This window comes from Phocoena phocoena, chromosome 10 (assembly GCF_963924675.1).
Source record: "Phocoena phocoena chromosome 10, mPhoPho1.1, whole genome shotgun sequence".
In the NCBI taxonomy this organism is placed as follows: Eukaryota; Metazoa; Chordata; class Mammalia; order Artiodactyla; family Phocoenidae; genus Phocoena; species Phocoena phocoena.
Window position 1 is genome coordinate 52,095,969 of NC_089228.1, and position 27,912 is coordinate 52,123,880.

Below are 27,912 nucleotides of genomic sequence, written 5' to 3' on the forward strand. Positions count from 1 at the left end.
GCCAGCAAATGAGCCCTCCTTGGACCTGCAGTGCCTGGTCCCCTCTGCATGGGAACCATAATCTCCAGATCCAGGCAGGCCTTTCAAATGCTAAACCAAGCCTAGTTCACCCAAAAAAGGGGTCCACCCTCTGGGCTGGAAGAGTTTTGAAAAGTCACCTGGTCTCCACGTCTCCTGGTGGGGAGGTTCCCACCTCCACCCTCCTTCCTTAGAATCGCCCCACCCAGGGATGACAGCGCCCTCAGTGCAGCGGTTTTGCTGGGGCTGCGATTTCTCCGTGGGGTGAAGGGTAAGGGGGAAGAAGGAACGAGACACAAGCCCTTGGGCCTTTCTTCTGGCACACTCCGCTCTCCTTGACAACCCAGGAACACGACTTTCCTAAGGCTCTGACTGCCCGAGTATCCAAGTTGGGCATAAAGAAATGCTGCCGCCTTGTGGCAGTTTCCCATAACAACAACTGTAAAACCGCTGTTTATGGGCACTTCCGAGTCACAAGGCCTGTGGGGTTGGAAATGACACCCGTCCTCAAGAAATGTCCTGGGGTGATTGAAAAAGATTTCAAAACAAGGCCGACTTTCAAGAAACCAATTTCAAGAGGTAAATTTCACTCACACTTTTTAAAAATAAAAAAGAAGCACTGGAAAAGATGTTCCACATCGCTGGGACTTCCCTGTTGGTCCAGTGGTTAAGAATCCACCTTCCAGGACTTCCCTAGTGGCGCAGTGGTTAAGAGTCTGCCTGCCAATGCAGGGGACATGGGTTCGAGCCCTGGTCTGGGAAGATCCCACATGCTGCAGAGCAACTAAGCCCATGTGCCACAACTACCGAGCCTGCACTCTACAGCCCCCGCACCACAACTGCTGAAGCCCGTGCGCCTAGAGCCCGTGCTCTGCAACAAGAGAAGCCACTGCAATGAGAAGCCCGCACACCACAACGAAGAGTAGCCCCCGCTCGCCACAAGTAGAGAAAGCCCATGCGCAGCAACAAAGACCCAACACAGACAAAAATTTAAAATAAATAAATTTATTTTAAAAAAAAGAATCTGCCTTCCAATTAAGGGGACGCAGGTTCAATCCCCGGTCGGGGAACTAAGATCCCACATGCCGCGGGGCAACTAAGCCCCTGAGCCACAACTACAGAGCCCACACACTCTGGAGCCCACACTGCCACAACTAGGGAGAAGCCCACACACCGCAACAAAGAGCCCACATGCTGCAACTAAGATCCAACACAGCCAAAAATAAAATAAATAAATAAATATTTTAAAAAAAGATGCTCCACATCATTATTATTTGAGAAATGCAAATCAGAACTACAACGAGGTATCACCTCGCACCATTCAGAATGGCTATCATCGAAACATCTACAAACAATAAATGTGGAGACGGCGTGGAGAAAAGGGAATCCTCCTATGCTGTTGGTGGGAATATAAATTGGGAACAGCCACTACAGTGAACGGTGTGGAGGTTCCTTAAAAAACTAAAAACAGAGCTAGCATACGATCCGGCCATCCCACTCCCGGGTGTACATCTGGAGAAAACCAGAATTCGAAAAAACCCAGGAACCCCAACGTTCACTGCACCACTATTTACAACAGCCAAGACATGGAAGCCACCACAATGTCCATCAACAGACAAACGGAAAAGGAAGATGTGGTACATTTATACAATGGAATATTACTCAGCCATAAAAAAGAATGAAATGATGCCGTTGGCAGCAACATGGATGGACCTAGAGATGATCATACCAAGTGAGGTAAGTCAGACTGAAAACGACAAATATCATATCACTTACAGTTGGAATCTAAAAATTGATACAAATGAACTAATTTATAAAACAGAAAGACACTCACAGACTTAGAAAACAAACTTATGATTCCCAAAGGGGAAATTGGGGGGGGTAGAGATGAATTAGAAAGTTGTGAGGAACAGATACACCCTCATATATATAAAATGGATAATCAAGAAGGACCTACTGTGTAGCACAGGGAACTCTACTTAACACTCTGTAATAACCTATATGGGAAAAAGATCCAAAAAAGAATAGCTCTATATGTCTGTATAACTGAATCAAGCTGCTGTACACCTAAAACAAACACAACATTGTAAATCAACTATAGTCCGTATAAAAGAAAAATTCAATTAAAAAACAGTAGTACCTGCCATATTTCCCTCAGGGCTTGGTAACTGGGGCTGGGGTCACATCCCTGAAGCCTAAGGAGGCTTGGGTCCCAAGGCTGCACTCTCGTGGGGCTGAAGGAGCTGGGGAGGATATGCCATCAAACGAGCCCCCCTTGGACCTGTAGTGCCGGGTCCCCTCTGGATGAGACTGCCATCTCCAGATCCAGGTGGGCCCTTCCAAAGCTAAGCCAAGCCTAGTGCACCCAAGAAAGGGTGGACCTCTGGCCTGGAGAAGCTCTGAAAAGTCACCTGGTCTCCACGTCTCCTGGTGGTGGGGTTCCCACCTCCATCCTCCTTCCTTAGAATCGCCCCACCCAGGGACGACAGCGCCCTCAGTGCAGCGGTTTTGCTGGGGCTGCGATTTCTCTGTGGGGTGAAGGGTAAGGGGGAAGAAGGAATGAGACACAAGCCCTTGGGCCTTTCTTCTGGCACATTACGCCCTCCTTGACAACCCAGGAACATGATTTTCCTAAGGTTCCGGTTACCCAAGTATCCAAGTTGGGCATGAAGAAATGCTGCCGCCTTGTGGCCGTTTCCCATAACAACAACTTTAAATCACTGCTGATGGGCACGTCTAGTCACAAGGCCTGTGGGGTTGGAAATGACACCTGTCCTCAAGAAACGTCCTGGGGTAGGTGATTGAAAAAGAATTCAAAACAGGGCCAAGAGGATTCAAGAGGCCAATTTCAAGACGTAAATTTTACTCACACTATTTACCTGTAATCCAGAAAGCAAAGATTTCTTGGGGAGCAGCAAGAAAAGCTGAAAGTTTTGGTGTTTTATCCATTATGTCTTTGCCACATTTTCTGATATTCTGGTTGGTTTTTAGAGTTAGTCAGGATTTCAGAGGATTGACCAGTGAGCTTCCAGGGCCTGGAAGTGTCCAGAACACCTCTAAACTCCAGTGTCCTCGCGTGTTCCCACTGAACCAAGCCTACTTAGTGGCTGGAAGATCCATGTTTCAATGTCCATTCACGGGGTAGTTTAGTGAAGTGTCAGCACAGCTTCTCATGAAAATGAAAGAAAAACACGGGCTATATTTTCTTCCAACAGAACATCTGTAAACTGAATCCAAGATCAGCAATGTGTTGATAAAAGTTGAAACTGGGTGATGGGCACCCTAGAGATCATTATACCAACCTCTCCAACATATGTTGTTGCTTTTATTAATTACCTTGGTTTTTCTTTTTTCTTTTTTTTTTTTTTTTTTTTGGCTGTGTTGGATCTTCGCTGCTGCACACACGCTTTTTCTACTTGCGGTCAACCGGGGGCTACTTTTCATTGAGGTGCGCGGGCTTATCATTGCAGTGGCTTCTCTTGTTGCAGAGCACGGGCTCTAGGCACGTGGGCTTCAGTAGTTGTGGCACGCAGGTTCTGTAGTCGTGGCTCGTGGGCTCTAGAGCGCAGGCTCAGTAGTTGTGGTGCCCAGGCTTAGTTGCTCCGGGGATCTTCCCGGACCAGGGCTTGAACCCATGTCCCCTGCATTGGCAGGCAGATTCTTAACCACGGCGCCACCAGGGAAGCCCCTAATATATGTTTTTAAATTTCCAGAAGTTAAATAAAACATGTACATAATTTTTTCATAATTCTCATTAAAACAGGGTCCTTCCAAGTGTGGCTGAATATAAGCCAACAGTTAACACTGGGGTTGGGGGAGAGCAGGGAGGGGGATGGAGATGGGTTGTTTGCTTTTTTTTTGCGGTACGCGGGCCTCTCACCACCGCGGCCTCTCCCGCCGCGGAGCACAGGCTCCAGACGCGCAGGCCCAGCGGCCACAGCCCACGGGCCCAGCCACTCCGCGGCACGCGGTCCTCCCGGACCGGGGCACGAACCCGCGTCCTCCTGCATCGGCAGGCGGACTCCCAACCACTGCGCCACCAGGGAAGCCCGCGTTGTTTGCTTTTGATGTTTCTCTGTACGTCTCTGAGATGTTTGGTTCACTGCAATAAGCTTCTCTTATAAGCCTTTTTGAAAAAAAACACTTACATTAAATCAGCTATTTATATTAGAAAAGAGGGCTCTTCATAAGCAAAGACACTGCCTGGTGGAAAACTGTCCCCTCCACACCAGAATGTGGTCAATAAATATTTGCTGGCGTCATGCTGTGAGCTCAGTGCTGCCTCATAGGAAAGCATGTTCACACATTATATAGAACTAGACTCTTGTCCTCTACGCTAAATAATCCTTTACCAGACAGCTCACGCTGGGGTGACAGTAGCAAATAAAATCTCATCCTTCCCTCCATGAAAGGGGACTTCTGGGAAGGACACCTGTTAAACACACACCTCAACCTCCTCTTGATCTCAGAAATGTCCCAACCAAGGGACATTTCAGTACATTTCATTGCATCCTTAGATGAGGTTCAGGCCGCTCTAAGATCAGGTTCACTGCTGAGAGAGGCCAGTTACCTTCCTCAGAAAAACATGGTATAAATGTCAGCATCAGAGAATTTTCAGGAACAAAGAAGCCATCTTGATTAATGGCAAAAGTTTAAATATTTTTAATTTAAAAACTAAAAAGAGAGAGGGAGAGAAGGAAAATATTTTTCTTTTCTTTTTTTCCCTTTTTTAACCTTCAGCAGGCAAGGCTTTCAGTGTGTCCTGGAGAGATGAGATGGGATTAAAAGGTAGGCGGGTTAGGTGGCTGCTGAAGCAGAGGGAACCCAACAAAGAACAGGATGGACACAGCGGGGAAGGGGGGCTGTGGAAGACAAGGTCACCTGGCACTCCTCCAGGATATCCCTGAGTCCCCAAGACCAGCCGCCCCTGAGTTTGAAGGGCAGCCTTGGGGAAGCTAGCCAGACACCTGCCAGCAGACCCAGACATTTCATCAGGAGGGTAGAGTTGTTGCTGGGGTAAATGACCCTAGTAACTTCCCATGCTTGTCACCGACTGCCAAGATACACGCTGCTCACGCGAGTGGCACCCAGCAATCTTGGCTACAGAGAGAGAGGGAAAGCCAGGAAATTCAGGCTCTGAAGTCTGAACTCCAAGTTCCTTTCTTTCTCCCATGTGTCCCCTTTGTCCACTTGGAAGGTTCTGATTGATAAGCTCCAATTTCAGGCCAAGGCAGGACCAACTGCAATGACATTCTAAGAGTCTGAAAAGTAAAGCCAATGATGTGGAAGAAGGGAAATAATGATATTTTTTAAAAAAAGAAAAGGAAAAAGGGACTTGCCTGGCGGTCCATTGGTTAGTACTCTGCGCCTCCACTGCAAGGGGGCATGGGTTTGATCCCTGGTCGGGGAACTAAGATCACGCATGCCACGCAGAGTGGCCGAAACAACAACAGCAACCACCAAAAAAACGGTTATATAGAGTTTGCCATGTGCCAGTGTGTGAATTTCCTAAGCATTCCACGTCTATCAACTCATTTAATCCTCACAACCATCTTAGGAGGTTAGTACTCTCTGCAGATGTGGAAGCTAAGTCTTAGCACCTTGCTCAGATCTCCTAGAAGATGATTACTTACATTTATAATAAGCAAACTGCAAATAATGATACATGGTAGCCACAAATTTCTCGACTGGATATCCTCCTATGACTGGGGTGAGGTTCTCTTCACACTGTATTTTGCATTCCAGAACTTCCACATAATGATCTGAAAGAACACACAAATTTTCAGGCAGTGTGTCCATTATTTCCTTAATGCCGCTTCTGCCCCACTGCCCCAAAAGATCAAGGTAAAAATGATAAATGATAAAAGTAAAATATTCACAACACTTATGATAAAGGGTTAAAATCTTTCACGCACAAAGTTTCCTAAAATCAGTAAGAAAAGGACAAATGTCCACTATAAGAATAGCCAAAAGGATGTTAATAGAAATTATAAAAAGGGCTAATAAACACTGTGAAAAGATCTTAACCACATTTGAAATTAAGAAATACAATTCTACCTAAAATAATGTAAGCTATTACATTGGCAAAATGTTTAAAATCTGATGATGTCCAGTGATAGGAAGAGAATAGTGAGACTCATGCTCTCATGTTCTGTTGGTAGGAGCAAAATAGGAACAAATGTTTTGGAGTACAATTTGGTACAATTTATCAAAGGTTAAAATACACATATTCTCGGTAATTCCCTGGAGGTCCAGTGGTTAGGACTCTGCGCTTCCACTGCAGGGGACACAGGTTCGATCCCTTGTCAGGGAACTAGATCCCATAGGCATGCCGCAACTAAGAGTTCTCATGCCACAACTAAAGATCCCAAGTGCCGCAACTAAGACCTGGTGCAGCCAAATAAATAAATAAAATAAAATAAAATTTTAAAAATACCTAAATACAGTCACATAGAAAGATGTCAAAGACTACATTTCCCAGCCTCCTTTGCAGTTAGGTTGGGGCCATGTGACTAAGTGAGCCATGAAATGTGGGCAGTAACAGCTGATGAATACTACTTCTGGGGCTGGTCCCTAACAACCTTCCAGGTGCCCCTTGGCCCCTCCCTTTTCTCCTTTCATTCAGCCAGAAGCTAAAGACTCCAGCATGATGATACACATTTTGCTAGCAAGACTGAAGGAACAGGCACTCTCCCACGTTACTGGTAGGAATGCAAAATGGTACCTTAAAATACCAAATAATTTATGTAAACCTTTATTCTGAACTATCAATCCCACTGATGTTGACTTTGCAAACACACTTTCATACTTAGCAAACAACAACAACCCACTAAAATTCCCCATTGCAGTATTAGATGTAATAGCAAAAGATTGGAACAGCCCAAATATCTATCAGATAGTTGAATAAACTGGAGTACATCACTCCCCCAACCCTCCGTGGAGCACTTGGCAGTAATAAAAAGAATGACACAATCTCTACGCACTAGTTAGGATATATTGTTAAGTGGAAAAAGCATAACATAGAATAGTGTTTAACGTATGGTACCTATTCTGTATGAAAGAAGCAGACACAAATATAAAGGGAAAGTTGGGCTTCCCTGGTGGCGAAGTGGTTGAGAGTCCGCCTGTCGATGCAGGGGACACGGTCCCGGTCCGGGAAGATCCCACGTGCCGCGGAGCGGCTGGGCCCGTAAGCCATGGCCGCTGAGCCTGCGCGTCCGGAGCCTATGCTCCGCAACGGGAGAGGCCACAACAGTGAGAGGCCCGCGTACCGCAAAATAAATAAATAAATAAAGGGAAAGTAGTTTTTTTTTCTTTTTCTTTTTTTTTTTTTGCCTGCATTGCACAGCATGTGGGATCTTAGTTCCCCAATCAGGGATCAAACCCCTGCCCAGTGCAGTGGAAGTGCAAAGTCTTAACCACTGGACCACCAGGGAAATCCCTAGGGAAAGTAGTTTGATATTCACACAACCTTTATAGAAAAAAATGCTTCAGGCAAGAATTCTCAACAGTGTGCTAAATCAGTGGGGGTAGGGTGGGGAGGGGGGCAGAGTTTGATGGACAGCAAGTTGTCCTAGTCTGGAAGCACCTGTCCACAAATTATTAATTTAAAAAGGAAAAACAGTAATTATATTGTGGAGAAACTGGAAAGCACCTCAACCAAATGTTTAAAATTTAGCGTCACCACTTCCCTGGTGGTCCAATGGTAAAAAATCCGCCTTCCAATGCAGGGGACGCGGGTTTGATCCCTGGTAGGGGAAGTAAGATCTCACGTGCCGCGGGGCAACTAAGCCCGTGAGCCACAACTACTGAGCTCGTGCACCTCAACGAGAGAGCCCGTGTGCTGCAACTAGATGCTCTAGAGCCCGGGTGCCACAACTAGAGAGGGGAAAACCCTCACGCCACAACTAGAGAGAAGCCCGCGTGCCACAACAAAGAGCCCGCTCCACAAGAAAAGATCCCGCATTCCTTAACGAAGATCCCATGTGCTACAACTAAGACCTGAAGCCACCAAAACAAAAAAGAAATATGACAAATAAATAGGAAATGTGATCCTGGACAAGATCTTGAACCAGGGAAAAAAGTTGCTAGCAAGGACATTATTGTGACAATTGACAAAATTGGAATATGGACTGTAGATTGGATAAAAGTATTGTATTGATGTTGGGACTTCCCTGGCAGTCCAGTGGTTAGGACTCCGAGCTTCCACTGCAGGGTGACCGGGTTCGATCCCTGGTCGGGGAACTAAGATTCCACATGCCATACGGCCAACAAAAGTATCGTATCGATGTTAAGTTGCCTGAATTTGATAACTATCCTGTGGATATGTAGAGAATATTGTTCTTAGGAAATACACTGAAAGATTATAGGGTAAAGCGTCGTGATGTCCGCAACCTGCTCTCAAAATGTCCTGCAATAAAAATAACTATATACACACACATACAGAGAGAATGATAGTAAATGTGCACAAGATCAAAACTTGGTGAATATGGGTAAGGAGTATGTGAGAGTTCTTTGTACTACTTTTGTAACTTCTCTACAGTTTTGAAATTACAGTTGACCCTTGAACAACACGGGTTTGAACTGCATAGGTCCACTTACATGCAGATTTTTTTCAATGGTAAATACTACTGTACCATACGATTCTTGGTTGGTTGAATCCCTGGATGTAGAACCATGAATTCGGAGGAATTATGGATACAGAGGAACAAAGGACATGGTGGACAAACTATTAAGTCATACTCGGATCTTCATCAGCACTGAGGGTCAGTGCCCTTCACAGGCTTAGCTGCCCTGCGGCATGTGGGATCTTATCTCCCTGACCAGGGATCGAACCCGCATCACCTGCAGTGGAAGGTGGATTCTAAACCACTGGACCACCAGGGAAGTCCTGGTGACATTAATTTTTAAGGATTTGGTTAAGGTGCTTTCCAGTGTTCAAGGGTCAACTGTATTTTAAAATAAAACTAAAAAAATCCCTAAATATCTATCTATCTAAGGTATATCAAAGAAACGAATAAAGAAAGGTTACCTTTGGGGGTGAGTGAGATGAATAGGAGAGATGTGGATGGAAGCAAGACTTCTCTGAGTGTGACTTTTTAAAATAGTTTTCACTCAAACAGATGAATATTCTATATATTCAAAAAAAACTAAACAATAAAAAGGAAAAATCAAGCAAGCCTCCAGATTGAAAACACACTAAAATAAACCTAGATGTATATCCAATTGGTACCACACAGAGAAAAGCACAGATCACAGTAACTGAATATTCTTAGTGGGATATAGTGTAAGGAAGCACAGTCTAATAGAAATACAATGTGAGCCACATATGTAATTGTTAATTTTCTAGTGCAACATTAAAAAAAAAACTAAAAAGAAACAAGTGACATTAATATTAATAACATATTTTTAACCCAGAAATGTCCAAAATATTATCATTTCAACACGTAATCAATATAAAAAATTACTAATGAGATATTCATTATCCTTTTTTTTGTACTAATTCTGCAAAATCCAGTATCTACATTATACTCAGAGCACGTCTCAGATTGGACCAGTCACCATTCAAGTGTTCAGCAGCCATGATCAGCTGGTGGCTACCATGCTGGACGGCACAGATCTAAGGACTAAAAGAACTTCAAAGACATCACAAATGTCACTCAGAAGTTTTATTGTTTTTTTTTTTTTTTTTTTTAAATATATTTATTTATTTATTTAGGCTGTGCTGGGTCTTAGTTGTGGTATGTGGAATCTTCGTTGTGGCATGCATGTGGGATCTAGTTCCCCGGCCAGGGATCAAACCCGGGCCCCCTGCATTGGGAGCGCGGAGTCCTACCCACTGAGCCACTAGGGAAGTCCCCAGAAGTTTTATTGTTAATATTTATATTGGTGTGATACATTTGAGACCATATTATGTTCATTGTAAGAAAAGCAAATAAATAAATATTCTAAGTTATAGAGATGTAAGATTTTCACTGTAAGAAAAAAGTATACAAATAAAAAGTGAGGGCTTCCCTGGTGACACAGTGGTTGAGAATCTGCCTGCCAATGCAGGGGACACGGGTTCGAGCCCTGGTCTGGGAAGATCCCACATGCCACGGAGCGACTGGGCCCGTGAGCCACAACTACTGAGCCTGTGTGTCTGGAGCCTGTGCTCCGCAACAAGAGAGGCCACGACAGTGAGAGGCCCGTGCACGGCGATGAAGAGTGGCCCCCGCTCGCCGCAACTAGAGAAAGCCCTCGCACAGAAACGAAGACCCTACACAGCCAAAAATATAAATAAATAAATGAATTAATTTAAAAAAAAAAAAAAAAAAAAAGTGAAAGAGGGAATTCCCCGGTGGTTCAGTGGTTAGGACTCCTCACTTTCACTGCTGAGGGCGTGGGTTCAATCCCAGGTCAGGGAACTAAGATTCCCCAAGCCGTGTGGAGGGGTTAAAAAAAAAAAAAATTGGGCTTAAAAAAAAAAAAAAATACAGAGGACAGAGAACTATGGGATACAACCAGCAAAATCCAGACTGTGGGAATCTCTATAGGACAAATAACACAGTTTCTGCAATAACAAGGAGAGAAAAAAGAAATGGTGGGAGGATTTATAGATTAAGAGATTTAAAAGATAACCAGGGGCTTCCCTGGTGGCACAGAGGTTAAGAATCCACCTGCCAACGCATGGGAAATGGGTTTGAGCCCTGGTCCAGGAAGATCCCACATGCCACGGAGCAACTGAGCCCGTGTGCCACAACTACTGAAGCCTGCATGCCTAGAGCCCATGCTCCTCAGCAAGAGGAGCCACTGCGATGAGAAGCCCGTGCACTGCAACGAAGAGTAGCCCCCGCTCGCTGCAACTAGAGAAAGCCCACACGAAGCAACGAAGACCCAACACAGCCAAAAATAAATAAATAAATAATTTTTAAAAAATTAAAAAAATAAAAGATAACCAATTTGCTAGAATATGGATGAAGCTTGAGGACATTATGCTAAGTGAAATAGGCCAGTCATAAGAGGACTAATACTGTATGATTCTGCTTATATGAGGTACCCAGAGTAATCAAATTCATAGACACAGAAAGAAAAATGGTGGTTGCTAGGGACTGGGAAGGAGGAAGATGGAGAGTTAGTGTTTAATGGGTACAGAGTTTCAGTTTGGGAAGATGAAAAAGTTCTGGAGATGGATGGTGGTGATGGCTACACGACAATGTGAATATACTTACTGCCATGGAACTGTACACTTACACACGGTTAAAATAGTAAAGTTTTGTTCAAAATAAAAGTTTAAGAAGATAACCAAATGCAATGTGTGGAACTTATTTTGAACATGATTCAAACCAATAAATTGGGAATTCCCTGGCAGTGGTTAGGACTCCATACTTTCACTGCTGGGGGCCCGGGTTCAATCCCTGGTCGGGTAACTAAGATCCCACAAGTTGCGCAGTGGGGCCAAAAAGAAAACACACAAAAAACCCAACAAATTATAAATTTAAGGAACACACATTTATGACATTTCTGAGATGACTGGGACACTGGATATTTGATGATGAGATCAAGGAACTGTTGTTAAAATTCTTTTAGGTGTGATGGTTCAGTGGTTGAAAAAAAAAAGAGTTCTTATCTTTTGGAGGTACCTACTGAAACATTACAAATGAAGTGATAACAACATCTGGGATTTGCTTCAAAATAACATGAGGGATTTCCCTGGTGGTCCAGCGGTTAAGACTCCGAGCTCCTGATGCAGGTGCACCGGATTCGATCCCTGGTCAGGGAACTAAATCCCGCATGCTGCAGCGAAGATCCCACATGCCACAACTAAGACCTGGCACAGCCAAATAAATAAATAAATAAAATTTTAAAATAATAATATAAGAGGTTAAGTGGGTGGGAATTAGATGACACCCAGTTGACCCTGAGTTGACAATAGTGAAGCTGCATCATGGTGACATGGGGTTTCTTTACACTCTTCTATTCTTAGTATATGTTTGAAATTTTCCACAATAAAAAGGTTTTTGTTAAGAAAAATAAAGGTACTCTGTGGAAAAAGAGATCCATGAGCAAAACAGTGATTAAAAAGCAAAAACAGGGCTTCCCTGGTGGTGCAGTGGTTGAGAATCTGCCTGCCAATGCAGGGGACACAGGTTGGAGCCCGGGTCTGGGAAGATCCCACATGCTGCAGAGCAACTAGGCCCGTGAGCCACAACTACTGAGCCTGCGCATCTGGAGCCTGTGCTCCACAACAAGAGAGGCCGCAATAGTGAGAGGCCCGCACACCATGATGAAGAGTGGCCCCCGCTCACCACAACTGGAGAAAGCCCTCACACAGAAACGAAGACCCAACACAGCCAAAAATAAATTAATAAATAAAAAACAAAAACGAAAACCATCCTGGATTCAATAACTGTAAAAGAGCTGCCTACCCCAGGGTTTCTGAGAGCCATTAACCATCACAGGGCACAGAGACTCCAAGAGGCAGACGGTGCTCAGGCCAATCTCAGACCTATCTGACCTGGGTCCCCTTCCTGCAAGGTGCAGTTTGAGCATCCGTGTTCCCAAACCACTTAGGGACATCTCTTGGCCATTTCCCATTCTCTGGAGCATTGCTGCCCACTACTGGTTAAGGAGACACCCTAGGGCTATTTATGTGTTTTCAGTTGTTTTTCTTTCTTTTTTTTTGGCTGCACCGTGAAGCATGTGGGAATCTTAGTTTCCGGACCAGGGATCGAACCCACGACCCCTGCAGTGGAAGCACAGAGTCTTAACCACTGGACTGCCAGGGAAGTCCTCAATTTTCTTCATTCTTTCCTGTGTTGTCTAGACTTCCTATAATAAGCATGAATTATTTTATAGTCAGAAAATTTTTTTCCCAAAAGTTATCTTAGTGATGACTAATTAGAGGTTCATTATACTCTTCATTTTATCTTGATGTGTGCTGAAAAATTGCCATCATCAAAGTTATCTCCCTAAGGTGAGGCATGAGTTGCTTTGGGGCCCATTTTAATTTTTCCAAAAGCCTGTGGGAATCTGTAATCAAGTAGGGTTGATTAGACAGACCTTCTCTGCTGGCCTGTATCTAGACACCATACTCACTGTTTCTCCAGAAGCTCCCGCCAAACCAGAGGCTGATCCATACATATGTCAGCCACCCCAGTTACCCTTTCTTATTTAAGCTCAAAAGTTCCTCAGAGGCCACTCAAGTACCTAGAAGGCATGTAGAACCCACAGGGGCAGCTATGCCATTTATGTCGAGGACACAACCCACCACTAACCTGCTATGGAAAGATAGAAATCCTTGAAGTCCTTGATCTCCCGGGAGCCCTCACAGGCAGCAAGACACTCATAAAAGGCCTTGAAGAAGTCAGGAAGGGCCAGCTCCATGTCCGTGATGCATGTCCTCCAGTTCTCACCGTTGTACCCCCGCACGGCTCGGATGAACAGGCTCTGGAATCATCAGAAAGTCTACAAATAATAAATGATGGAGAGGATGTGGAGAAAAGGGAATCCTCCTACACTGTCGGTGGGAATGTAAATTTGTACAGCCACTATGGAGAACCGTAATGACGGTCCTCAAAAAACTAAAACTAGAGCTACCATATGACCCAGCAACCCCATTCCTGGGCATATATCCAGAGAAAACTCTAAATTCAAAAAGATACATGCATCCTTATGTTCATAGCAGCACTATTTACAATAGCCAAGACATGGAAGCAACCTAAGTGTCCATCAACAGGTTGCATGGATAAAGAAGATGGAATATTACTCAGCCATAAAAAAGAGTGAAATAATGCCATTTGCAGCAACATAGATGGACATAGAGATGATCATACTAAGTGAAGTAAGCCAGACAGAGAAAGACAAATACCATATGATATCACTTATATGTAGAATCTAAAAAATGATGCAAATGAACTTGTATACAAAACAGAAATAGGCTCACAAAGTAGGAAAACAAACTTATGGTTATCAAAGGGGAAAGGGGTAGGGGAGGGATAAACTGGGAATTTGGGATTAACAGATACACACTACTATATATAAAATAGGTAAACAACAAGGACCTACTGCATAGCACAGGGAACTATATTCAATAGCTTGTAATAACCTATAATAGAAAGAATCTGAAAAATAATACATATATATATATTCCATGTATAACTGAATCACTCTGCTATACACCTGAAACACTGTACATCCACTATACTTCAATTTAAAAAAAACCAAAAACAAACAAACAAACAAAAAGCAGGCTCTGGAAAGCAGAGAGAAGCCAAGGAAGGTCCAGACATGAAGGGAGAGAGATCTGTCCTCCTGAAAGGAATCAGACCATCATCAAGCCCTACTCTCATTAGCTCTGGAGAAACCATGCTCACTCTTAATTATAAATAGGAAACCAATCAGTAACTTACCTATATCTAGATTTTTCTACCCTGTTCACAGTGGTACACTTATTTTATTTAATTCAAAAACTAGCAGGCACAATCCACCAGAGGGCAGCCAGCAGAAGGAAGAACTACAATCCTGCAGCCTGCAGAACGAAAACCACATTCATTCACAGAAGGACAGACAAAATGAAAAGGCAGAGGGCTGTGTACCAGATGAAGGAACAAGATAAAACCTCAGAAAAACAATTAAATGAAGTGGAGATAGGCAACATTCCAGAAAAAGAATTCAGAATAATAATAGCGAAGATGACCCAGGACCTCGGAAAAGGAATGGAGACAAAGATCAAGATGTCATAAATGTTTAACAAAAACCTAGAAGAATTAAAGAACAAACAAACAGAGATGAACAATACAATAACTGAAATGAAAAATACACCAGAAGGAATCAATAGCGGAATAACTGAGGCAGAAGAATGGATAAGTGACCTGGAAGACAGAATGGTGGAATTCACTGCTGCAGAACAGAATAAAGAAAAAAGAATGAAAAGAAATGAAGACAGCCTAAGAGACCTCTGGGACCACATTAAACGCAACAACATTCACATTATAGGGGTCCCAGAAGGAGAAGAGAGAGAGAAAGGACAAGAGAAAATATTTGAAGAGATTATAGTCAAAAACTTCCCTAACATGGGAAAGGAAATAGCCACCCAAGTCCAGGAAGCACAGTGAGTCTCATACAGGATAAACCCAAGGAGAAACACGCCGAGACACATAGTAATCAAATTGACAAAGAAAAATTATTAAAGGTAGCAAGTGAAAATGACAAATAACATTCAAGGAAACTCCCATAAGGTTAACAGCTGATTTCTCAGCAGAAACTCTACAAGCCAGAAGGGAGTGACACGATATATTTAAAGTGATGAAAGGGAAGAACCTACAACCAAGATTACTCTACCCAGCAAGGATCTCATTCAGATTCGATGGAGAAATCAGAAGTTTTACAGACAAGTGAAAGCTAAGAGAATTCAGCACCACCAAACCAGCTCTACAACAAATGCTAAAGGAACTTCTCTAAGTGGGAAACACAAGAGAAGAAAAGGCCCTATGAAAACAAACCCAAAACAATTAAGAAAATGGTAATAGGAACATACATATTGATAATTACCTTAAATGTGACTGGATTAAATGCTCCAATCAAAAGACAAAGGCTCGCTGAATGGATACAAAAACAAGACCCATATATATGCTGTCTATAAGAGACCCACTTCAGACCTAAGGACACATACAGACTGAAAGTGAGGGGATGGAAAAAGATATTCCATGCAACTGGAAGTCAAAAGAAAGCTGGAGTAGCAATACTCATATCAGATAAAATAGACTTTAAAATAAAGAATGTTACAAGAGACAAGGAAGGACACTACATAATGATCAAGGGATCAATCCAAGAAGAAGATATAACAATTATAAATATATATGCACCCAACATAGGAGCACCTCAACACATAAGGCAAATGCTAACAGCTATAAAAGAGGAAATCAACAGTAACACAATAATTGTTGGGGACTTTAACACCTCACTTACACCAGTGGACAGATCATCCAGAGAGAAAATTAATAAGGAAACACAAGCTTTAAATGACACAATAGACCAGATAGATTTAATTGATACTTATAGGACATTCCATCCAAAAACAGCAGATTACACTTTCTTCTCAAGTGCACATGGGACATTCTCCAGGATAGATCACATCTTGGGTCACACATCAAGCCTCAGTAAATTTAAGAAAATTGAAATCATATCAAGGATCTTTTCCAACCACAATGCTATGAGATTAGAAAAAATTACAGGGGAAAAAAATGTAAAAAACACAAACACATGGAGGCTAAACAGTATGTTACTAAATAACCAAGAGATCACTGAAGAAATCAAAGAGGAAATCAAAAAATACCTAGAGACAAATGACAACGAAAACACAACGATCTAAAACCTATGGAATGTTTCTAGCAATACAATCCTACCTTAAGAAGCATGAAAAATCTCAAATAAACAATCTAACCTTATACCTAAAGGAACTAGAGAAAGAAGAACAAACAAAACCCAAAGTTAGCTGAAGGAAGGAAATCATAAAGATCAGAGCAGAAATAAATGAAATAGAAACCAAGAAAACAATAGCAAAGATCAATAAAACTAAAAGGTGATTCTTTGAGAAGATAAATGAGATTGATAAACCTTTAGCCAGACTCATCAAGAAAAAGAGGGAGAGGACTCAAATCAATAAAATTAGAAATGAAACAGGAGAAGTTACAATGGACACCACAGAAATACAAAGCATCATAAGAGACTACTACAAGCAACTCTATGCCAATAAAATAGACAAGCTGGAAGAAATGGACAAATTCTTAAAAAGATATAACCTTCCAAGACTGAACCAGGAAGAAACAGAAAATACAAACAGACCAATCACAAGTAATGAAATTGAAATTGTGATTAAAACTCTTCAAACAAACAAAAGTCCAGGACCAGGTGGCTTCACAGGTGAATTCTATCAAACATTTAGAGAAGAGCTAACACCTCATCCTTCTCAAACTCTTCCAAAATATTGCAGAGGAAGGAACACTCCCAAACTCATTTCACGAGGCCACCATCACCCTGATACAAAAACCAGACAAAGATACTACAAAAAAAGAAAATTACAGACCAATATCACTGATGAATACAGGTGCAAAAATCCCCAACAAAACACTAGCAGACAGAATCCAACAACACATTAAAAGGATCATACCGGGCTTCCCTGGTGGCGCAGTGGTTGAGAGTTCGCCTGCCGATGCAGGGGACACAGGTTCGTGCCCCAGTCCAGGAAGATCCAACATGCCGCGGAGCGGCTGGGCCCGTGAGCCATGGCCGCTGAGCCTGCATGTCCGGAGCCTGTGCTCCGCAACGGGAGAGGCCACAACAGTGAGAGACCCGCGTACCACAAAAAAAAAAAAAAAAAAAGGATTGTACCATGATCAAGTGGGATTTATCCCAGGGATGCAAGGATTCTTCAATATATGCAAATCAATCAATGTGATAAACCATATTAACAAACTGAAGAATAAAAACCATATGATCATCTCAATAGATGCAGAAAAAGCTTTTGACAAAATTCAACACCAATTTATGATAAAAACTCTCCAGAAAGTGGGCATAGAGGGAACCTACCTCAACATAATAAAGGCCATATATGACAAACCCACAGCAAACATCACTCAATGGTGAAAAACTGAAAGCATTTCCTCTAAGATTAGGAACAAGACAAGATTCCACTCTCGCCACTATTATTCAACATTGTTTTGGAAGTCCTAGCCACGGCAATCAGAGAAGAAAAAGAAATAAAAGGAATACGAAGTGGAAAAGAAGAAGTAAAACTGTCACTCTTTGCAGATGACATGATACTATACATAGAGAATCCTAAAGATGCCACCAGAAAACTACTAGAGCTAATCAATGAATCTGGTAAAGTTGCAGGATACAAAATTAATGCACAGAAGTCTCTTGCATACCTATACACTAATGATGAAAAATCAGAAAGAGAAACTAAGGAAACAATCCCATTCACCACTGCAATAAAAAGAATAAAATACCTAGGAATAAACCTACCTAAAGAGGTAAAACACCTGTACTCAGAAAACTATAAGACACTGATGAAAGAAAGCAAAGACGACACAAACTGATGGAGAGATATACCATGTTCTTTCTTTCATTCAGATTATTTTCAAATCACTGTTTAGTATTGTGTGTCTTATCTTAATTAAAAAAAAAAGTAACAGGCACTTGATAATAAAATCAAGTTTGAATAAAGGAAAAAGAGAAAACTCTAGTGACAGAAACCAGAGCAGTGGCTGCCAGGAGTCGGGGGTAGGGCAAAGCCTGGATTGCACAGGGTTATGAGGGAACTTTTTAGGGGAGAAGAAAATATTCTACATCATGATTGTGGTGGTACCTTTGACAAAACTCATCGAATTACACACTTAAAATTAGTAAATAAGTTTTACATCGATTCAAGGAAAAGATAAAGCTTAAGCAAGTGTCAGATACCCCTCCCCCTAACAGTGAAGTATGAACTAGGAGTGCCACACATCAGTACAAGTTCCTGGAGAGGGCAGCCGCGTGCCAGAGACTGGAAATGTCAAGGAATTTCTGCTAACTGTTGCCTGGAGCAGGTAAAAGAAATAATTAGGGCTGAGGAAGCAGCCTGGTTTCACAAGAAATAAGTGGAGATCTTGGATGCATGCGGAAACCTGCCAAATTGGAGGGGCCAAGACAGGTCTTGAAATACGCATGGGGCTCTCCATTTGTAGTTTTGTTTTCAGTTGCTCTGGTATGCGGGTATTTGAGGGTCACCCCTGGGACCTGAAATTTTCACCCAACTAAAGGCCTCAGGTTAAGAAGGTGGGTCTCCTTATACCTCCTGGGCAGGCAGCATCTCCTGGAAACAAGACAGGCAGAGAGCTGAAGGGGCTTTGTCTGGAGATTGGGTACAAGAGCAGCAACACCAGGCCGCTGGCTCTGCAGAAATGGCAGCGTGGCAGCAGCAAGAAAGCCCTGCAGAGAGAGGAAGCCCCTGGGCACGGTGGGGATGGTGGGGAGGGGGCAGCCCGCCACACCCAGCAGGACTCCAAAGAGGGCAAGAAGGGTGCAGCTGCTTGCAGTAAAGCACAGTGCATTCTGCTCCCCAAACCCTACCCCAAAAATGACAGGAAAGAAAGTAAAAAGACTTCAGTCCTTTTATGGGAGAACTGGAAAGGAGCAAGCAGCAGACAAGAGATTTCAACAGCTTTTGGAAAGACAAAAAACCAAATTATCAGAGAGGAGGGACCTCAGAGCAGGTGAGCTACACACTCGTAGGCACCTGCAGGCACCAGGGACCACGGAGGCTGGCACAAGGCATGGGAAAGAAAGCAGGGCTGAAAGTCTGAAAGAGCTGTTGGAACCCTGGGTTCGCCCACCAGCGCCCACCTGCTCACCTAAGGTCCACACCTCCCAAAGCCACTCCTTGCCAGAGATTGGTGGTCTATTCTAGAGACTCTACCCATAAAGGCTGAGGGGCCAGGGAGCAGGCATAGCAGAGCTGAGTCGAGGCATGGGCTGAAAACCAGGAAGCAGGTAAGGTCTCAGACTCAGCTGTGAGACCCCCATCCCTCTCCCGAGACTGGCTCTCAGACACCAGTAGAGAAGCACGGACACCCCACCAGCCCTGCATGAGGCTGGAGAATCCTTCCCTAGAAAACTGAAGGGCTCCAGGAAAGAGACTTCGCCCACTATGTTTGAGGGTCACCACCAGTGAAAAAGTGAGCTTGAGATCTGGTCCCACGATAGGAAACCCTGGAGTCAGTACCCACACCCCCAGAGCCCGAGCTCCACAGGGCCGGACAACAGTAAGTGCTCAAAGGGCTCAGATTCTTCCTCTTCTTATTATCCTCATTCATTCTCATCAGAATTCCGCTCTGCAGATGCAGACTTAAGTAGCCTCCAATCTGTCAAGTCAGTCCTCCTAGCGCCTCTATTTCCTTTCCAACTTAAGATATAAAGTTGTGTGTGTGTATTAATATATATGTTTCCTAGCTTCATCAGAAATGGAGAATTATATTTCTGTTTCTCCTATTCTTGGTCATTTTCAGATGATTTCCAAGACATGTCTTTATTCTACCATCTTATTCTACCATCACATGACCATATTTCTAAAATGTAGCATTTAAAAAGAAAGTGGCTTTAAAATCATCATGGAAAGTAAAACTGCATTCTTAAATGGATCAACTAGGTGTTAAAAAGGCAATCATTTCTATTGTCATAATATTCACTAAATGTCATCAAAAATCACTAGCAGTCCTTTGATGTCAATAGATGTTCACTGAGATACGCTTCTTTGACAGCTCGCATTGCAAATAACCACTGTGTAAAAATGCAAATATACCTCATACAACTTGGTTTCCAAGTCTTTAATGTAGTCCTCAGCATCGGGCAGGCTCTTATAATAAGCCATGTTTCTCTTCATCATTTCATCATCAGGATGCTTCAGTAGAAAGGTGTGAGCAGCTGCGATGGCTTTTGGAAGATTATTTGCCTAAAGTACAAAGAAGAAAGAGAAAAGCTACTCAGTGGGTGGTGAGCGTGAACGTCTGTTCAGTCCTTCGGCAACTTTGTGTTTCTACACAATGTTGGAAGCTAAGGGTTCAGTGATTTCCAAGACCCAGCAAGACCTGGTCCAGCCACTCTGGAAGAGTGTTCATTTGCTGCAGGTGAGTAGATGGCCTTCGTGTGCCTGTCCTGATCTACGCCCTGCAGTCTCCACCTTACCCTGCCCTGCACAGGAGGCTGGTGTACAGGCTGTCACAGCGGACTCCCTTGCCCCCTAGCTTCCAGTGGGTTCATCAATGAGGAGCTCCAACAGGAACCCAACAGGAGACTGAAGGAAGGGAAGAGAATAAGCCTGGGCTGTTAGTGTCCTGGTTCCCTCCCTGCAAGGTCGCTCCCTTGACTGAAGGTCACAGCCCCTCTCAAAGGGGGCCTCTCCTTCCGGTATCTCTCCTTCTGGCTTCCAGCAATTGGTCTCTCCCTTGCCCCTTCTGGCCTGGGTGGGGGAGTGTCACACCTCACTATCACTAGCCCTTGTAAATACCTGCTTTATTAAAAGTTCCTCCAACTACCCAGTATGACTATATCACATCTTTTCTGCCAGAACCTTGACAGATGTATCAATACTTTCCAGAGTCTCTCACAGAATCTCGGCTTCACTGTTCTCAGTGATTCCCACCACCTCCTCACTTACTCATCCATTCACTCAGCAAATATTTGTTGCAAGCCTCCTACACGCCAGGCACTGTTCTAGGAAATGGGTCTGTAACAATGAGCAAAACAGGGAAAGAATCCCTGCCTTTACGTACTGGACATGCAGGTGAGCCCTCCCTATTTCCGTAACCTTGATCAAGAGCCTCTTTTTTTTTTTTTGGTGGGGGGACATGCCTCCTTATGACCTGTTTATTTCAAGTAACTGACCCAACCTGTACCAAATGGATTCATTTCCTCTCTCTCTTCTCTATCTATATATACAGATACACACCCACACATCATATACATGGGTCTACAGGTGAATACTTGCAGATAGACATGTTGACATGTAACTTTACTATTTCATGGATATATGTGTACTAATATATTTTATACACTATATAATATATAATGTAATATATGTAATACATTATAATTAAAATGTATATAATTATTTTTGTAAATAAGTTCATTTGTATCTTTTTTCTTAGATTCTGCATATAAGTGATATCATATGATATTTCTCTGTCTGACTTACTTCACTCAGTATGACAGTCTCTAGCAACTCCATGTTGCTGCAAATGGCATTTCATTCTTTTTTATGGCTGAGTAATATTGCATTGTATATATGTTCCACATCTTCTTTATCCATTCATCTGTCGATGGACATTTAGGTTGCTTCCATGTCACAGCTATTGTAAACAATGCTGCAATGAACATTGAGGTGCATGCATCCTTTCAGACCGTGTTTTTCTCCAGATACATGCCCAGGAGTGGGTTTTTTGGGTCATATGGTAGCTCTATTTTTGTTTTTTTAAGGAACCTCTGTACTGTTCTCCACAGTGGCTGTACCAATTTACACTCCCACTAACAATATAGGAGGGCTCCCTTCTCTCCACACCCTCTCCAGCATTTATTGTTTGTGAATTTTTTGATGATAGCATCTTTTGTGCCATCCTGTGTTCTGTCTCCCTGCTTTTCACACCTCTTTGTGGTCTCAGCTAATGTGTCTGTCTCCCCCTCCAGACTCTGAGCCCTGAAGGACCCAGCAGTGTCATTCACGTCTGCACTCCTGGTACCTGGCACAGTTCCTGCGACAAAGCAGGACTTGGTAAGTACCAGTGATTTGGATGTAACATCACCACTGCATAATATTTTCATGAAATTAATTCATGTTTCCCTCTATTTTCCCCTCTCTCTCTTCTCCCCACTAGGTGGTGGTCAGCTGATTCTGAGTTTCACTGCCTCATGGGAGGTAGCTGTCTGGTCAGGACACAGAAACATGACAAAAGCCCCTGTACCCTTGAGAGAACTTGGCAAGTATGGGAAGAGGAGTAAAATGGGAGAGGGAGCTGCAGGAAGAAGCTGACTGGCCTGGAAGAAGAAGAGGGAGGAAGGGGAACCCTCTAGGCCAGAAGAACGTCCCCCTTGGGGTCTGCAGGGGCAGCAAGGTCTGTGGCCCTTGACCTTCAGGTTTGGCACCTGCAGGCGGAGCCCAGGAGAGCAGAAGTCCTTAGAGAGGAATGGGATGTTCTGGGGGCGGGAGGCTCAAGGAGGCCCTCGGTGGGCAGCCGAGGACAGGGACATCTCCCTGTGTGGACATGCGAGCAGCAAACAGAGGACCCCCCGCGATGTCCTGACTCCTCGGTGCCCTGGAATCACAGCACAACCTGGTGGGGGCGAGGGGAGGCCCCCGGATCTCGTGCACAGGGACTCCTTCAGCCAATCCAGAGGGACATTCTGGGGCAAGAATTAGGGAATTCAGTTTGGAGAGAGAAAAATAAAGGGATACTTGGCACACTCTGGATTTCTGAGAATCAAAGGATAGCACATACCTGTGCAAAACTGCCCCAGCATGGGAGCCCAGTCATTTGGAGACAATGGCAGTGGCCGCCCTGGAGGAGTGATGGGTGGTGATAACGACAGACTCCCAGAAGCCAGTGTTGATATTTGCGGAATGCCAGCTAGTGACCTGGAGTGCGACTGCCTTTTTTTTTTTTTTGGCTCTGCTGCCGGCTGCTTGTGGGATCTTAGCTCATGGACCAGGGATGGAACTCTGGGCTGGGGCGGGGGCGGAAGGGGGATGGGGAAGCACAGAGTCCTAACCACTGGACCACAAGAGAATTCCCAGAACTGCCTTTGAAAGAGTTCTACAGACAGCTTTATACTCCTGGCTGGAAAAAGGCCAGTCTGGCAGCCAGAAGGAAGGGAAGAGTATGAATGCAGCCCTTTTTAAAGCATGTGCCGATGAAATTAGATTCTCTGATTCTCAGAAGAGCACTTAGAAAGAGTGGCACAGAGTGGGATTTTTAAGGCCTCTCACTCAGGACCTGAGTTTTACAAAATGGAATCCCTTCCTGAAGGATGATTTTATTCATTTTTAACTCCAGCTCTGTCAGCTGGAGCATGGAGCCACATCTTGACAGCTAAACCTCTGACAGCCCCCAGGCAGGTTTTAGAGAAGGAGTGGGTGGGGGAACCTACCCTGCCATGGGTTCCTGAGAGACAGCCACCTGCATGAGAGGCTCCCAGTCACCTGCCAAACCAGCCACCCCTCAACCAGGGAAGGACAGAGTCCAGGTCCAGGCAAAGAGGGGGTAAGCATGCCTGCGAGGCAGCCAGCTCTGTCAGCTCAGAGTTCAACAGTAATCAAGGATTTGATAAAGCGCTGGGGCCCACCTGTTCCTCGGCCTGTGGGGAAGATGAGCATTTCATGGAGATGGCGGCCAAAGAGAGAACCCACAGCTCATGACATGAACCTAAGTCAGGCTTGGGGCATGAAACCTACCGTGGTTTCAGATCCTGCTAGAGCAGGAAGCACCATCCATCTCCAGTACCTGTCGCCAGCTGTCAGGTGCCAGGTAGAATGAATATGCCTGTCACCAATTATTTCCTCTCTACCCAGAAACAGAGTTTGAAAATATAAACTCCATTAAGGAAAAAAAAAAAATCAGCCATACAATATCATCACCCCAAATCACTTTTTCAGTGATTTTCAGTTGAAGCAATTAAGTGAAAGTTCTGGTTTATTTATAAAATTCTAAACTTCTCCCTGCCCTGTAAGTGATCTCAAAATACTAAGACAGATGGTATTATACTGACTTTTGATTTTTGGCTGTACCCCACAGCTTGCAGGATCCTAGTTCCCTGACCTGGGATCAAACCCATGCCCCCTGCCGTGAAGTGCAGAGCCTTAACCACTGGACCGCCAGGGAATTCCCTATACTGACTTATAAGTAAGTGATTGTTACAAGACCTACAAAGGGTTTTGAGAGAAGCTATGAACTTCCTAACCTTTGAGGATGTCAGGATGGAGGAAACCCCTGCCTTCCGGTCACATTGTAGCACTGCAGTCCCCTCCTCCCTGCAGCACTTGTTTCAAAGTCATCTGTATATTAGAGAAATCAGAGCTTCCACTATTCTCCAGGTTTAAAAATAAAACATTTTCCCCTCGATTATGTGACTCAAAATTGGCTCAGACTGTATTTGCCAAAAGTTCTACAAAAAAGAGAGAGGATTAAAACGAGTCCTTTTTAGCGTAAAAAATACTGCTTGTATGAGTCAGCCATTATTTCTGCATTTCATACATCCTGGAAATGTATTAATCTTATCCCCGTTCTATTTTAAAATTGTCTTTTTATTGCCAGGACAAACATTCACAAATCTGATACTTATATAAAGCTGTAATCAGGCATAGAAATAACCCAGCTTTTCTCCTATTTAGGGTTTCTGCTATTTTATGGCTCATATGAATGCAACAGACACGCAGCTCCGTTTCAGGGAAATATGAAAAACAGATCTTGCAGCCCAAAGACTGAAAGCAAAGTTTAAAAACTCATTTTCGGTTCGAGAAAGTAGAAACTAGACTTTGAGAGGGCTCTATTGGCAAAACCCGGTGAAGATCCACCAAGCTAAAACCTGTTTATCCAGTAACAGGGAATTCGGCCCCTCTTAAAACTTGTGGGTCCCCAGAGTAAGGACTTAAAGGACAGAGACTGCAATTTGTGGCTATTTTTAGCCAGCAATCACAGGCAGAATGTAAGCAGCCACAAAAAGGAGGAAGACAACTGTGTTACATTCTAGATGAAAGACAGCCAGCCCAGAGCGCCAGCCCTGATGAATCACAGCGCTCAGCTGCTTCTCCTCCAGGCAGGGAAGTGTCCTTCCAAGGAGCCCTGCCCTTTCCTGGCCTTAATTTCCTCTTTAAAAGGGACCGGCCGGCTCCGCAGGTCCTCTTCCGCCCTATTACTGAAAGGCACCACTCACTTGAGAAATGGGATTTTAACCGTATATACCAAAAAAGGAGTCTGTCTTCAAATAACACTGTGCTAGGCGTTCTATGTATGTTCTCCGCCTCAGAACAACCCTTCAAGAAAAGTATTTTCATCTCTATTGAAGATGAAGAATAGGGGGAACAGGATTTGAAGGCGTCCTTTGGCAGCGCGGGGTGGGAAAGAACTAAGTCAAGAAAGAGCGTTGGGACGCGGCCCAGGACCGAGGGACAGAGCCTGGGCCTAAGGGGCGGGGCCTAGGCTTGGGGCGGGGCGGGGCCTAGGCTTGGGGCGGGGCGGGGCCTAGGCTTGGGGGCGGGGCGGGGCGGGGCGAGGCGAGGCGGACTTGCCTTGAAGTAGGCGAACTGCAGGAACTTGTAGGGCTCTCGGCGCTGGAAGTCGGCCAGCACTTCGCGGCTGGGCTGCGACTGGCGGAAGGCCGGCAGGCCCTGCTTGCAGCGCTTGAGGCAGTGCGCGCGGCGCAGCAGGCCCCCGAAGAGGCGCAGCTCCGGGTGGCGCGCGAGGCCGGCGGCGGGCTCGGGCTGCGGCGCCGCGCTGCAGTTGCGGTGGCAGAAGGCCTCGCTGTCGCGTAGCAGACGGTGCAGCCGCAGGCTGATCTCCAGATAGCCCACGCTCTCCGCCCAGTGCTCGCCGCTGTATTGGTCCAGCGCGTGCCGGTAGGCCGACTCGAGCGGCATCAGCTCGTCCCGAGGGAAGCTGCGGAAGCTGTAGCGCTCGTACTGGGCGCGTCCGGAGCGCAGCGCGCAGCCAGCGCACAGCAGCGCCAGCAGCGCCGCGGCCGCACGGCGCCCCGGCTCCATCGCTCCCGACGGAAGGAAGGAAGGAAGGAGGGGTGCGAGAAGGAAAGGAAGCGGGAGGACTGAGCGACGCGGCGAGCCGAATGCTGGGGAGGCGGGGACGCCAGCCTCCGGCCCGCCCCGTCCGGCTGCCCCTCCCCACCCAATCCGGGGGTCCGGGCGAAACTGCCCGCGCGGAGTGGGTGTCCTGGGGAGGGGCGCTGCCCTCTAGTTCCTGCACGATCTAACCCGTGATCCTGGGATCCACGGTTAGCTCCTTTATAAAGAGGGCGGTCTGCAAGCCAGGCGCGGCCCTAATGGATCATAGATCAGCGCTGCTTACACTTTAGAATCTCTTAGAGGACTTGTGAAAACGCAGATTCCTGGACCGTGACCCCAGAGTTTCTCATTCAGCAAGTCTGGTTGGGATGGGGGTCTGAGGATCTGCGATTCTAACCAGCACCCTGGTGAGACTGATCCTGCGGGTCCACTGCCTACACTTTGATGGCACTGCGACGACCTCATTTCAATGAAAGACAATTCATAAATAAAATTAATAAGGATGTCAGTGGCGCTTTGTAAACTGTTAAACTAATCAAGTTGAAGATGCACACCACCTTATGACTGTCATTCCACTCCTCAGAATACGCTGGAGAGGGAATTCCATGGCGGTCCGGTGGTTAGGACTCGGCGCTTTCACTACTGAGGGCGTGGGTTCAATCCCTGGTGGGGGAACTAAGATCCCGGGAGCAGTGCGGTGCGGCCAAAATTTTTTAAAAATAAATAAATAAAAGAATACGCTCGAGAAACTTGTATGTGTGCATCAAAAGATGCGGAAAGGGCTTCCCTGGTGGCGCAGTGGTTGAGAGTCCGCCTGCCGATGCAGGGGACACGGGTTCGTGCCTCGGTCTGGGAAGATCCCACATGCCGCGGAGCGGCTGGGCCCATGAGCCATGGCCGCTGAGCCTGCGCGTCCGGAGCCTGTGCTCCGCGACGGGAGAGGCCACAGCAGTGAGAGGCCCGTGTACCGCAAAAAAAAAAAAAAAAAAAAGATGCGGATAGAGGGGCCTCCCTGGTGGTCCAGTGGCTAAGACTCCGTGCGCCCAATGCAGGGAGCCTGGGTTCCATCCCTGGTCAGGGAGCTAGATCCCGCATGCCGCAACGAAGATCCTGTGGGCCGCAACTAAGACCCGGTGCAGCCAAATAAATAAATTAATATTTTTTAAAACAAATAAATAATTTACAGAAAAATTAAAAGGATAGTAGAAACAATTCCTATATAGCCCTCATCCACATTCACAAATTGCTAAGTTATGCCACATTTACTTTCTCTATATTTATCTCTATGCTTTTTTCTGAATCATTTGAGAGTACATTGCATACATGGGGTCACTTCCCCCTTAATCTTTTAGTATTGATATGTATGTCCTAAGAACTAAACTAAGACAATGATCAAATTCAGGAAACTTAGCATTGATGGAGGACTAATCTATATTCCCTATTCCTGTTTTGTCAACTGTCCTAATAATGTCTTTTTTTTTTTTTTTGCGGTACGCGGGCCTCTCACTGTTGTGGCCTCTCCTGTCGCGGAGCACAGGTTCCGGACGCGCAGGCTCAGTGGCCATGGCTCACGGTCCTAGCCACTCCACGGC

General features: G+C 44.9%; 1 protein-coding gene across 1 annotated transcript in view; it reads right to left on the reverse strand.

The window, feature by feature from the left end:
- CRTAP (cartilage associated protein) overlaps positions 1-26,323 on the reverse strand; it is a 34,675-nt gene extending 8,352 nt beyond the window's left edge. Inside the window, exons 1-4 of the mRNA XM_065885373.1 lie at positions 25,814-26,323; positions 20,339-20,488; positions 13,275-13,446; positions 5,652-5,780 (exon numbers count right to left, since the gene is read on the reverse strand). Of these exons, the coding sequence (XP_065741445.1) occupies positions 5,652-5,780; positions 13,275-13,446; positions 20,339-20,488; positions 25,814-26,284 (922 nt within the window). The 5' untranslated portion in view covers positions 26,285-26,323. The remainder of the gene's footprint in view (positions 1-5,651; positions 5,781-13,274; positions 13,447-20,338; positions 20,489-25,813) is intronic.
- Between the last annotated feature and the right edge of the window lie 1,589 nt (positions 26,324-27,912).